This window comes from Pleurodeles waltl, chromosome 5, assembly GCF_031143425.1.
Source record: "Pleurodeles waltl isolate 20211129_DDA chromosome 5, aPleWal1.hap1.20221129, whole genome shotgun sequence".
NCBI lineage: Eukaryota > Metazoa > Chordata > Amphibia > Caudata > Salamandridae > Pleurodeles > Pleurodeles waltl.
In genome coordinates, this window is record NC_090444.1 from 694993249 (window position 1) to 695008192 (window position 14944).

The following is a 14944-nucleotide window of genomic DNA, read 5'->3' on the forward strand; positions in this document are numbered from 1 at the left end:
TTTTTTTTTTTACCTCATACCACCAAGAAAGCCTCCTACAACTGATGATGGTGCCATGTGGCCAGGTAGCATTCCTTTAATTCAAATCTCTCATTCACATTACATGGACCTGCCCTTACCAAGAGATCCTTGGATTAATCATTGGATTGTTTCTCCCTGTCTTGCCTTTTGCCATGTTTCATATGGATTCCATTGTAAATCCCTTTTCCAATTGTGGTCCACTTTATCCAGCCTGCGAACATAATCAACAGCAGTCAGCCACACTTTCATGGATGGGGAGCCTCGCTTGTACCCATCTTTTTAAAATTTGTTTTCTAGGCAACAGGACCAAGTAAAGTAACAACACTCTTTGATCTTTGCTAAGGACCTTCCCACAAGAACCGCTTTATCTATTCCAAACAATATCAAGATGGGGCTGACCTGTAGACTGCAGTTTATTATTGCGTTTGCCACCTTACCCAAATCTTGCCAGTAGTGGACCAGACCTAGGCATTCCATGAACATGTACAGGTCATTAGCCCCTTGCAGCCCGCATCTTGCACACGTGTACTCTCTTGTACTCTTAAATTTTTCCAATTTCACAGGAGTAATCTAGTAACCTGTATAAAGAGTAAATATATGGTTCCTACTTAATGGAGCAGTTTTCACCATAGCATTCAATTTCAGAGATAATTGCCATGTCTCCTTCAGCTCCTCCTTTGGCAAGTCGTGCTCTCAGATTCCCTGCGGTGGCTGCGGTCTTTGATATGTTGTAATCACCATGTTCCAGTACCACAAAGATTCTTCCTTCTTTTTAGGCCGAGTATCCTGCTGATCCTGTTCCATGAGGGAAGTTCCGGCATGAATCTCCTCATCCCACTTGACCCACTGAGTTATCTTGATACACTTAAACCAAAAGAAGTGCCTGGATGTTCTATCCCTCCATTGTCCCCATGATAGCAATGATGGTCCCTTCACACCACAAGTCTTGATCACATCTCTTCTAATGGGGCCACACACCTTATCAATAAAACACTGTGGAATTGCTAGCATGCCACAAATTGGTGCTAGCGGACTATAAGACAGAATACCCAATAATGTTTTTGTCATGCCCCAACCGCGCCGCTGCTAGTGGGAGCGTGTGTCTAATTGTTTAAAAAAAAAATCAGGGACCCAAATTTGCACAGAAACCCTGTTTCTGTTATATCCTCCAGAAGGCTCCTCCGTAGTCTACCGGTTGAACTTGAATCAGGTGTTTCCATCAGCCCTCTACAGTCTTTTTAATTGAAAGGCAGTATAACTGTAAACCATGCAAGGCCAGTCCACCATTGAATAGTTTCCTTCTAAGTTTTTTCAAAGCTATCCTGGCACCTCTGTAACTCCATGATGAAGCTACTAATTTCCCTGTGAAACTTCTTTAATACCTTCTTATTAAAGGCTAGCTGGATGTTGTCAAACAGATATGTGGACTTGGGCAGGATCGCCATCTTAACCAGAATAGTGCAGCCATGAATTATTTTTGGTAGATTTTTCCATCTAGACAAAAATCTTTTACATTCCCTAATGACCCCATTATAAATTGATCTCCAAGATAACTAAATCTTTCACTGCCTTAATACCCAGGTATTTAATAGCTTCTTGCCCCTGACAGCCCTCCTAGTTACAATTCCACACCATTATCTCTGTTTTATCTTTATTCACTTGGAGTCTGGAGACAAGGCCAAAAACTGAAACCTCCTTTTGTATTTTAATCATGGACTCACTCTTGTTAAAATTTAAAATCCTAGTCTGCCTCAAATGTTGACAAGTTTCTTGTAGCTGATTTAGAATTCACTTGCATAATTAACATTGGCTGAAAATACATGGCAAGTAATCATGAACACTTAGTAGGGAGAAGTAAGTACTTTGTGGTCGTGCATTAAGCTTACATCTTTAAATGTGTTTTTGGAGGTAATAATCTAAGTTCTGGTTCTTTTCAATTGGTATTTGGATGTCTTCAATCCTCAGGTTTGATTGGTGTTATAATATTATTTGGGACTGAACGTTCTATTTGTTTCATGTCAGGTTAAAGACTAGATGGTACATTTTAAATGTTAGTATATGGTTGCTCACAGATCTATGTGGCACAATAGCAATGTGGAATGCTGAGCTTGGGGTTTTCTGTTTAAATTTGCTGTCATACCACTCTTCAGTGTTTGTTTGTACTTCCCTTGCAGCAAAAGAATTTAGATCGTCCTCATGAGCCAGAAAAGGTCCCTCGGGCACCTCATGACCGGCGGAGAGAGTGGCAGAAGCTAGCCCATGGTCTAGAGCTCGTGGAAGATGAAGAACTTTTACACAAACATAATGAAGTTGTGAATGGCCCAGCTTCACATTATGAAACCAGGTGTGTGTGTGTGTGTGGTATGTCTTTGCTGGCTTCTGTGTGTGTAGTGATAGCCAGTAGATAGTCATAGTTATGACCTAATTTCCACAGGGAAAGTGTTTTTTTGAGGTGCTAGTAACTTTGGTGCCGTTTGACAAATCATAGTTACATTTTCAAAACTAGTTTGCCACTCCTTTGAGCTGCTGTCCTGAAAGTTTTGGGGTGATTCATCAAGTTGGGACTGAGAAAAAAAGGGGGGGGGGACAACACTTTTTTCCCCCCATTCAGTTTCACACAGGGGTTTTAGACATTATACAGCCCAAACCATGAAACAGATTTACACCAAATTTAGCAGAAAGCTAGTTCTTGGTCCAGACAGAGTGCTTTTTGTAATTTGGCTTAAATCTGTTCAGTAGTTTTAGATTTATTAAAGGAAAAAAGAAAATTGCATATTTAGAGACGCAAATCCTCTGTGGATCCATCCACAGAGCTGAAGTAAAAAACAAGGCACTGAATGGCTGGCCGCAACATGAGGAAAAAGTTGCAGCTGTAATTTTGCTTCTCGGTCGGCCCGGGGTTTGATGTGTGAGTGGTTGTATTTTGTCTTTTTTTCATTGTGCTTCGGATCCATTTCAAAGTTACACTGGGAGCCGTGCTGAGCACTGCGATGGGACTGCAAATCCTTGTGTAGGCCCCCAAAAATTTGGGGGGCAATTTCTTGCCCATGAGGGGTCAGCATACCTGCATCCTGACTCTTTACGTAATTTTTCAGTTTTGAATATGAAAATATACACACATATATATATATGTATATATATATATATATATATATATAATCTCTAAAAAACAAAGGTTACAGGGCATTACAGTTAGGTTCAGATTTTACAGACACAAACCATCCGAATTCAGTAGTTATAGTTATCTCCAGAAACTGCAACTTGTGCCGTAAAGTAATTATAGCTTGTGCCATCTCCATGCACTGCCAAATACCCCACATATTACCATATTACATCACTCATAATATCTTCTATGACATCATTAATAATATCACTGTAACATTTGCAGTGAAATTAGTGATGAGAAAACTGCATGGTGGAGGGCATGAGGTACCATTAACTTAGGGTACAAGTTGTAGTTTCTGGGGAAAGGTATAACTATAACTGCTAAATTTCTCTTTGCTGAAGGCTTGAAGTTCTGGAAGACCAGGCCATTTTCTCATTGGTTGCAAGGCCTCCTTTATTAGAATTCTTTTAAGAAGATGGCTGCTGCCCAATTTCTAATAAAGCAAATAATTTGCAGTTATTTGTTTTTATCACCAGACTTTTGACTTCTGATATGCGTCATCACATAAGTTTAATAAATAAAATGGGCTACTAAATTGTCCAAAGAAAATATGTTGGATTCAACCTTCTTCACATCTCGGCCTCCTGTGTCAGTGATTTACTTATTACAGTTCACGAAGCAATTTCTATTAGAAGTTGCTACAGTGTTCCTGCAGCATGCACTCCCACTTTGCTACTTGGTCTTTTGTAACCGAAAGTAAGTAAGGTGTGTGTTTTATTGTAGTGTGCTTATGTAAGTAATTATGACATTTCTTCACAGCTAAAATAGCGTGTTTTGCATGGAGATGTGGCGTACGTGCATAAGAGTCTTCCTTTCTGTGCAAATGGATGTGCATGTTTCTGTTTGTTGTATAATTCTTTGCATTGTTTCAGGCATTTATGTCTATGTGCATTCATGCCTATGTATGTGAATTTGTTTTGAATATATGCACATAAGTGTATGATAGTGCGTATTTTTCAGCTTGTATATGTGTTGCCTCTGCGTGCCTACTAGACCATGCTTTAAATTTTTTTTTTACTGCAGATTCACCGATCCTCAGCGAATTTGTGGTAACATTTTTATAAAAAAATGTTTTCGGCCATTGGCGGGACCCCTCCACCAGGCTTAGGGGGTCGAGGTATTTCTACCCTGCACCATTGTCTTTTTTTTTTTTTACTTTTGTTTTTGGGACTCAACTGAGTCTGCGTCCCAAGATGGCTGCCACCACGTCCTGGTTGAAGTGGTGGCAGCCAGTTAGATCTCATTTTGAGATCTGGGGGATTACGTCGGATTTGCGGATCCTCCGTGTCTCTAGATATACATTTTTTTAAATACCTCCACAACTAAACTACTGAACGGATTTACACCAAATCAGAAAAGAAAATCTTTCTGAACGAAGGTCTAGCTTTCTGCCATATTTGGTGTAATTTCCTTCTAGTGTTTCGGGGTGTAGTCATGCCTAAAATCCGTATGAGAGACTGCATGATGAAAAAGCATTTTGGAACACCCTTCCCCTTTTTCTCGACCCTTGCTTTACAAATCACACAAAGCCATCAAGACAGCAGCTGAAGTGAGTGGCAAACTAGTTTTGAAAATTTAGTGAAGATTTGTCAAATGGCACCAACGTTATTAGCAAAACAAAAAAAATATTTTCTATGGAAACTAGGTCCTAACTGTAACTGTAACTGCCTACTAGCCACTGCCAATAGGTAACACATATATATATATATGTATATGTGTGTCAGTGTATTTGTGTTGGTAAAAAAAATTGCTTATTGCATTCTGGGTTTTTGTATGTATGGTTTAAGCCACACTGTTTTTCATGTTTTAAGGATATGTGTTAAAAGAAAAAAAATAATGATTATTCTTCCTTTCTTAGAACTCAGTCCTATGCAGATCACATAGATGGTCCCTTCTCCCTCGCAGCATTGCCATATAGTCAAATGTCTGAACTGTTGAACAGGGCGGATGACCGAATATTAGTGAGACCACATGAACCACCACCACCTCCACCAGTTCACAGCGCTGGGGATGGGAAAGCCCTACCTCCTGGTATTAGGTAAGGCTGGCCGGTAGATTGGGACATTTTTGTATCTTAATTCATTTGAACCGATAGTCAAAATTAATTTGTTTCTGAAAAATCTGTGAGACTGAAAGGGAGCAGATGAGCATGCATAGAGTTACAGTATTTCTTAAGAAATCTACAAAAAAGGTTATTGACATTTAGACTGCACCCGCATACTAATGTTTTTCTTAGCTTCAAACTAAGAGGGAACGAGGCCAAACAATGCAAAGAGTGCAGCACTCTTCGTCAGAGTAATTCATTTATTAAGGTACTTCCCAGGTCTCAAACAAGGGTATACAAAAATATTAACAATGCAGCAAAACACTTGCAGATACTAAAATAATCACAGCAGTTGAATAATAATAAGCACAAAAAGTGCAATATATCAACAATGAATATGTATACAGTGAAAATATAAGCAGAGGAACCCTGGATGACTGAGGCAGGAGGTTTTCCCAACATGGGGTGTTTCCTGAACCGTGCATCCACGTTTAAGAGAGCTCCTTCTACCTCAGCGCCAAGCTTCCCCACCTTATATACCATAAAGCATGGGTACTCACAAACTTTTGGCCAGTCCGTTTTGTGGCTGAGGGCCGCACCTAGGGGCCTGTGGGGGGGGGGGTGGGCAAGATGAAGGGGCGGGGCCACTGGTGTAAAAAAACATTACTAGGCAATGCTGTATTTTGAAGCCAGATGTAAGTACAAAGCTAGATATTTTGACAATACATTTTTATTATACAATAGCATTCTTAAGAGGCATTGCATGGTAATCCTTGTTAACCTGATAATCAGCACAGGTTTAACTGAGACTGAAAAATAGGTACGTCAAAGAAAGGTTTACTTTGAACTTATTTTACACTTCATGTCTCCTATTAGTGTCCTGTCGTCTGGTGCTATGTCTGAAACGGCAGGCCTTAAGAGTTGATCCAGATATACGTCTGTTAGCTTATTTCTGAGTTTAGTCTTCAACAGTCCCATTGTGGAAAACAAACTTTCACAAACATATGTTGACCCAAACATACAAATTACTTTCTGGGCCCCTGCAAAAAGAACAGGAAATTTGTCAGAAGGCACAATGTTCCAGAATTCTTCTGGTGTCTGGCCCAAAATAGATGCTTCGAGAGCTACCGCTTTCATGGGACTTCAGATGGAAAATACCATACATAAATATCGTAGGAAAGATGCAGTGCTCGAGACTCCCACAGAAACAGAAGCACAGGTACACATAACTCTTCCCACTCCACATACACGAAGGCACACATATAAGCATATCAGGGGCACGCACACTCAAACATAATTACACACACAGAAGTCACGCTTATTGCTGCTCAACCTGATGCATGAAACTGGCAGCTTAATCCATTAGAACCCCGGCAGTTGCTGTGCACTTCAACCAACATTCCTATTGTTAGGATTCAGTTTCTAAGAATACAAATAAATAAAAATTAGGCAGACTAGAATTATGATCAGGGCTTAATTTGTGCTTGTTGTTTCCGGTGCAGAGCACCGGCACATATTTGTGAGGGCCGGTGCTTATTTTTTCTGCCTCAAGCATTTATTGTGAGCAAAAGACACATACGGGAAAGACGGAGGAAGAGAAAAAGGAAAAACCGTCAGAAAGGGAGAAAGCAGAAAGCTGTAAGAGTGAGCTGAAGGGGGCAGGGAGTGGCTTTATATGGATTGAAGAGGCCTGAGATGGCTTCAAGATTACGCTGCCTCAGTATTCCGCATCGCACATTTAATTTCAGCAGCCACGTGTTAAAGGAGAAGGATTTGGGCACCGGCACGTTATTTATATATTAAACACTGATTACGATACACTCCCCCCGACCCGCCCACCGAACCCCTGACCATCCATAAGGGAGCAGATCGTGGGGGCTTACCTTTAAATCAGGGAGAGTGAAGAGACATTGATGCAGGCGGCGAACGTAGTTGGAAGCTTCCAAAAGACAGTTTAAAAGTTAGCTGACTTTCAAAGGGTCTTTGCGTCCTGCTACCACAAGCGTGTGATGTCATCCTGGCTCTGGCTCCAGGGCAGGAAGCACAGAAGAGGGCCTCTGGAATGGGAGGCATGCACAGCAAAGCTGCTTTCACGCATGCTCCAGCGCCCCTCTTTTGTGTTTACCAATGGGACGTAGTCGTAGACTAGGAAAAGAGGTCCGCGGGCCGTACGATGAGTACCACGGCCTTAAACAGTCCCAAGAGGAAGGTTCTGGTAACCTTTCCCCTCCCTTCGAGTAAGTTGTGAAATTCAAGCTCAGGCTATACTTAAACTTAGTCTGTGTTGAAAACACAACAAATAATTGGCCAGATCCCAATTTGCACTTCCAAGACAAAGCCATTCCCTTCTTTGCTATAAACATTCTCATCCTGGTACACTGTTACATCCTCCATGATATGTTGAGAAGAGCAAAAACATGTTCAATGTAGAAAACAAGCTGTGCATGGAAAAATACCTGCACCACCAATGTGACGGCATTTGAAGCTAAGCACAAAGTGGAATCAATGGTCAATATGGAATCAGTTGTTACATACAGATACATTAAACTCCACCCTTTAACCAGTGACTCTTATAACATACTAGTCTACAAGTAACCCATTTTGATTTAAACATTGGTTATGTATGCATCGTACATGGCAACATAGCATTATTATAATACAAATCACTACGAGTATTTTGCCTAAAATATTGCGTAATTGCCCAAAATCGGGTATCCAGTTAAATAACCAGTCCCACCACTCTTTGTTAACACCTTGTTTTACTCCTTTCACTAATTCATGTAAAGCGCAGTATGAGACTGGATAGCTTTAGAGTGGTCTGATAGGTTGAAGCAGCACATTTCCTCAAACTCTGAGCATCCATGGTCATGCTTTAAGAGCAAGTAGTCAATGGCTGCCCTTTTTTGCAATGCAGTTTTTCTAGTGCCTCGTATATCAAGGAGAAGTTCAGTTGAGGCGATGGATGTGTGAGTGATATTCTTAACCATCAAACATGCTAACTTGTTAATAACTCGAGTATTATAAACAGCTAAGCCTGGAACTCCTACTTTCGAAATGCTTAAACTCCCATATTCTGATTTAGATAATAATTGAATTTCAGAGTCACAGTCTTCCTTTTCTTAATTGAACTGTTTCCCTTGGATACCGAGTATGTGCAGAGTGAAATGGAAACATCATGAGTCCTAACTGTGTAAAAGCACCCAGTCCACCTGTTATATTAGCAGAAATGTATGTACAAGTGATATTTCCACAAGAAAACGACCGCCCCACTGGTCGTTTGACATGCTTGATATAGCTAGCAGCAGTCACAATATGTTGGCAAATGCTGTTGTCCATATTTTTACAATATTTATTGTTTATATGCTGAAACAGTATTCATTGTTCCCACAGGATCTCCTGAGAAGACCCTGTTGTTGTCTCCAGGTGCATTTGAGCACATTTTCTGATTGTGTGAGAATCACAAGTTAAGTTGTAGCAGAAATCTCCAGTAGTAGTATTGTAAGTAATTACATGGGTTAGGTTATCCCATTTCTCTTCTGTTACCTCTTGGCAAAACCTGCCGTATTCATACAAGGAGAAGTGTGACTATACGTCACTTTCTTGAGCTGCTCCATCTTTGTTGGTGGCATTAAAGATTTGCAGCAAAACACTGGCAGGAGTTGGTATGGCGACCCAGCACGTTGACATGACATCAACAGTACTTTTCATGGTGGACATACAGAAATCCGATCTTTTGAGCATGGCTCATGCCAAATGGGTCCAAACATTTTCGGTCAGGTGCAGTAAAAGTATCGATCGGCGTGGTCGGCCAATCATTTTGGTCCTGGGGGTTTCGGTTCCTCCCGTCCCCACACGCCCGAAGGGAGACCACGTAGAACAGCTAGCACAAAGTCACCTTGTAGTATGATATGTAAAAGATACAAGTATAATCATTCAACATTTATCTGCTGGTACATATTCCCATTTCTCATGTCCTGGTTTCATGACTAACAGGACATTGTCTTTGGCTTTTGATATGATTTCTGCTGGTTCAGGAGGCCGATTTGGGGATTCTACCCACACCTTTGCACCAGGGTTTTTGTCAGTTTAGCCAAAACCTCTCTCCCCACGCACTGTAAGAAGGGCTGGGGCAGTCCCCTTTTTCATTATTCCTCATACACTGGGATAATTACAATATGAGCAACTCTGTCTCCAGGTTGTGTTATCAAGTCAGTATCTCCCCTGTTCGAAAGAGTAGTTTTTAATTCTCCTTGGTAGTCTGCATCAATCACTCCCCCCAAGACGTGAATACCTTTGAGTACCAACCCAAATCTGAGAGCAATCAATCCGAAATGCTCCAGGGAATCTGTATTCTAACACTTGTTTCAAGAAGTGCCATATCTCTTGGTTTCTATCAGTAGGTTTTTAAGGCATGTAGATCAAGACCTGCAGATTCTGGTGTGGCTTGGTAAGGAGCTAAGGCTCCTGGTTTTATTTCCCAATACTTAATGGTGTTGGTCGCTACATGGGGTTTTTATCTGTAACCCTGGGGTCAACATTCGCATTAAAAGGGTCTCTGCATTTGTCAAAGGCCTGTTATTCAAAATTTGGATGGCTTAATTTAAATGCAATTTCTCAAAGTTCCATCTGATAATGTTCATAATTGGTCTTTCAGAAAACTGTTCATTCGCTCAATCAGTCCTGCAGCTTGTGGATAATATGCAATATGATAAATCCACTCAATAGTGTGTTGTGAACAATAATCTTGCACCAATTTTCCTTTGAAATGTGACTCGTTGTCACTCTGGAGTTGGAGTGGGACTCAGTAATACAACATTAATTAGTCCAGAGTTTTGATAGTATTAAACTGAGTGGCACATTGGCAAGGGACAGCAATCAGGTAACCAGAATAAATGTCCACTACTATGCAAGCGTATTGACACCCGTGACTAGTCGGTAGTGGCCCAATGTAATCAATATGCCATGTCTGCTCGGCATCTTCCCTCTCACCAACTGACCTTTGACAGTTTGCGGGACTGATCTCTGTTTTGTGTTTGTTGAAACGTAGAACTAGGACACTGCATGATCACAGTTTTTTAAATCAAATCTAGGGGAATGTGCATCCCTCTAATCTCTTCCCACCTGATAGTGGCCTTCTCTTCCAGATGTCCCAATTTTTGGTGCACCCATTTAGCCATCCCCATAAGTCAGAATCCTGTGTTGCCACTTCCTTTGTTGTCTGCAGGGGTATTAAACCATCGTTCCAGTGAATAGGTGAGACAGTGGGCATCTACATGATACACAGTAATGGTATTTTGCTTTAGCATTTCCCAAATTTCTTGCCACAATTCTTTGCCCCACATCACCTTGGAATGTATTGCCAGTTAAGCACATGTCATGTGGGAAGACAGGTGGCTAGCCCATTGGCGGTAGACCAAGAATCAGTATAAATGTGACAGGTCCCAGGAAATTCTTGTTTCAGTGCCTGATATACAGCATACAATTCTGCATATTAACTACTCTTCCCTTCTCCTGTAGTGGATAGCAACTTCTTGGTGACTGGGTTATATGACACTGCCTTCCAATGTCTTTTGGCCCCCACATACTTGGTTGAACCATCAGTAAACCATTCATGCTTCCTATCCTCAGGGAACAAGGATTCAAATGGCTCACCCCACCTCACTGGTGACTCTTTTATCTCTGGTACCTCCTGCACCCTCTCATCATCCTGCATAGGTGCCTGTGTCACAAGTTAATGCAGGGCTGCTGTCCCTGCTGGTCTCACTCGGACCTGTCCTGTATGTACCTCTTCCACTGAATTACACTGGCCTCTACTGCATGTCATATTCAGTGAGTTTTAGGTGAACTCATCACCCACTGCATAATTGGAATCTCAGGTCTCAGAATCACATTATGACCTATAGTCATTTGCTCAGTATCCACCAGAGGCCAGTAACATGCAAGTAACTGTTTCTCAAAGGGAGTATATTGCTTTCCAGCATCTGGTAGCTTTTTGGTCTAGAAACCCAGAGACACTCTCTTTCTTCCCAGTTTTTGCCACATGCTTCAATTTGCATATTGCCCCTGAACGGTTACATGTAACTCCAAGTCTCCTTCTTGTACTGGCCATAAGTCTAAAGCCTGCTGAATCGCCTTCTTGGCAAGTCAAACCCACACTGCTGCTGCTCTTCCCATTCAAACTCCTGTTTCTTGCTTGTCACTTTGTACAAAGGGGCCAAAAGTCTCAAGTGAGGGATATGCTTTCTACAAAAAACTAAAAGTCCAATGAATCGCTGAGGCTCCTGCTTATTATGGGGAGTGGCAAATTCTAATATCTTTTGTTTTGCCTGCAGCAACACCTCTGTATGTCCCTGATACCACTGGATTACCTAGAGACATCACATTTTGAGAGGGTCAGTGTGTCATTTCGATTAATCATCCACCCTTTGCTCTGCAAGAGTTCCACAACCCTGTCCAACTGAGTCTGCACCTGTTCTAGTGTCTCTTCCTGAATCATCACATCACTGATATAATGAGACAGTTGAACCCCTGGAACGACAGATACTTTATCCAGGTGTTCTGCCACCAGCCAGTGACTGGTGGTGGGGCTATGTACACCCTCTTGGGGGAGTCGTAGAATTTGGAATTGTCTGAGGTTCCACAAGAAACTGAATTGCTCCTGACTCTCAGGGGCCAATGGTATAGAAAATAAAGCATTGGCAATATCAGTGGTTGCATACCATGTCCCTTTATGTTTTTGTGTTCTCTCAATCAAAGTGATGGTGTTGGGGACTGCAGCAGTCAAAGGGAGTGTATATTTGTTCAATTCCTGGTAATCAATAGTCATTCTTTATCACCTATCCAGTCGGCGCATGGGCCACAGATGATTGTTCGATTCAGTGGTGACTGGAGCTGCCACACTGCCTCCATCAACTCCTGTATAGTCTCTCTTATTTCCTCATGCCTTCATGGAACTCTGTATTGTTTCAAACAAACCACCTTGGTTGCTGGGAGCACCTTCACTGGAGTATCTTCAGATGACCCACCCTCGCTGCTGCCACTGAAATGTATTGCTTTGATACAAACTGCTAACAACCATCACCGAAGTACATAGTTATCCCTTCCAGAATGTCAATTCCCAGTGTACTGTAGGAGGGGCACAAACAAAACAGTATATTTCCTTTTTTGGTGTTCTCCCTATTTTCATTTGAACAGTAGTCTGCACTGCAGGGGTTTGCTTTCCACCCAACCCTGTGATGGCATTGTGCTAACCTGTAAACTTTTTGGGATTTCCATAAATTAAAGAGGCCTCCGCTCCAGTGTCAACTAAGGCCCGGACCCTTTGAATATTTATGTGCTTCCAGTGAATTTGAAATCAACATGGGGTCTGTTACGAGCCCATCCCTGTACCGGAGCGTGACCTGTTTCCTAATCTGATTTGAACCTGTCAACTTTTGCCCAAGTCAGATCTGGATATATGCTCTCATATCTGTGAGGAGATTCCTATCCCTCCCTGTTTCCAGCAGTTAACCAATCGCTGTCCAACTCTTCCTCCTCTTTCCCTTGTGAAGAAACATTTTTCTCCCTCTTTTCCCTCTTCCTGCATCTGTGGCTGGCCCAGATTCACTTGCTTACTATTTTGCTTATTCACTTTCCTGCTGCCCTCCTCTCTGTCCAGCCCTTGCTTATGGTACATCTCCCACAAACGTTTGGTATCTATCCCATCAATCTGCTCTTTGTTGACACCATCCTCCAGTAATGCCATAAACGTGTCTCTCCTAGATACTCTGTTATTATCTATATGACCCTCAGACCTCGAGTCTCTCTCAGGTTTTGTCAAGTCTCCAAGCTCTCCTAACTCACAATCTGCCTCCAGTATATCTTTCAATACCTGCCCTGTCTGATTAATTATTAGAGTCATTATTACCTGCTTGTAAGCTGGAGGAGCAAAGCAAATAATTTTATTTTGCACTGATACAGAGAGGGGTCAGACTAACCGACAGTAAGCATCACCCAGGAAAATAGCAGTTTTTATTCCCTCCTCCTTATCTTTCTGCTTGCATCTCTTAAGGTGTACCAGGGATTGTCATTTTGTGGCCAGTCTGATTCTGTAGGATACTTATGGTTACACCCCACGACTGCTAGATGCAGTAGGGTGATCTGTTGGTTACCCTGATAATCCCTAACCTGATTCTGTATTATGGGGTCAGTGCTAAGAGTACAATACTTAGGAGCGTCTCCTATATCTAACATTACTCCAGAGGCTCCTGTGTCAAATAATCGCACCATCTAAGTAATGTTTCCCCAGATTTCTGCTTGAATATGTCTGTGATATCATTGACTTCCTGTTGTGCATAATCTTCTAGGGAGTGCATCTCAAACCCCTCCAATCGCCCATGGATTTTGTGGGGTTCCCTGAATTTTTAATTGAAATATAAGCGGTGCTCCAACCACTTTCTGTTCGTCTGGCTCAAGCTGGCTCCCATCCTTTTTAACTGACTCATCACTGGAATCGGAAACATCTGTTGAGTCCCAGATATTAGTGTCCCAGATTTCTGGATCCCAATTTAACACTGCTTTAGCAATAGGTACAATAACTTTCTTTTGATTGTCTCTACCCCTACGTTTCCAATATCTGTATTGGGCAACGCGAACAGCTGCCTTTTTCGGCGACAGATTGATAAGTATCCGCTATAACCTGTTCTCTCAAGACAGCATAGTTAAGTTAATTTTAGCTTCAACTAGCTGCCTAGTTGCTAATTGCTGGTTTTCTTGTTCCAACTGTACTTACCTTTCATGCATTTTTTATAAAGGGAATAACAGGATCCAGCCCCATCTGCATAAAATAGATAAATCACATCCCCGTTCTACTGGCACTTTCTGTAAACAGAGTTAAACTGTTTCTGATGGATACAACTACCTGTGGATTCCTCACCTAATGAATTCTCCCAATGCACCAGCATTCGACAGAAATTTTCTTCCCAGCTCTGCACGTCGACGAGGACGTCACAATTGCCCGACTCCCAGGCGACGCCGTCTGACGTCATCGAGGCAATAAGAGGTCCTCGCCGGCGTGCTGACATCAGTTCCTTTTTTCCGTGCCTTTGAAGTATCGTTTTTTCTCCTGGCTCTTAGGGAGCTACTGTTTCTCAGAGGTGATACTTTGTAGAAAAATTTCTCCACCTCGGAAGTCCAGGTTCAAGCCTTGTAGGGAGTGCGGGGGCCATACGTCGGTGACGGACCCACATAATGACTGCTTGTGGTGCTTGAGCTCCGAGCATGACATGGAGGAGTGTGGTTCATGCCAACAGATGAACCCAAAGGCGCTCAAAGAGCATGAAGCCAAGCTGTTTTTGGCTAAATCAAAAAAGAAGTATAAGCCCCGACATCAGAGGTCGTCCTCAAAATCTTCAAGGTCTCATAAGAGACGGCGTTGTCATGACTCTCGGCGTCTGCATGATTCCCGACGTTGTTCGGAGAAAGACCGATCCGTTTGAGATCTCCATCTGCTCGGCGTCGTACGACGTGGGAGGTCAGCCCGACAGTGACGCCTCAGCCACAAAGCCCTCAGTCTTCTCCAGCCCTGTCGGTCTTTGAAGTGGACGAACCTCGCCAGAGTCATGGCTTCTCGCCTGCACAGTTAGAGGTGCCGGATCCAGTGCTGACGTCGCAAGAATATTCAGCACCGACGCGGCAGAGGTATCCTGTTTTCCCAGCTCCAGGTGCGGATCCGG

The 14944-nt window shown here is 42.4% G+C and overlaps 1 protein-coding gene across 1 annotated transcript in view; it reads left to right on the top strand.

Annotated features, from left to right (window-relative positions):
- Window positions 1-14944, top strand: part of WASF1 (WASP family member 1) — a 384764-nt gene that overhangs the window by 344084 nt on the left and 25736 nt on the right. Inside the window, exons 6-7 of the mRNA XM_069234622.1 lie at window positions 2196-2365; window positions 5046-5225. Coding sequence (XP_069090723.1) covers window positions 2196-2365; window positions 5046-5225 — 350 coding nt within the window. The remainder of the gene's footprint in view (window positions 1-2195; window positions 2366-5045; window positions 5226-14944) is intronic.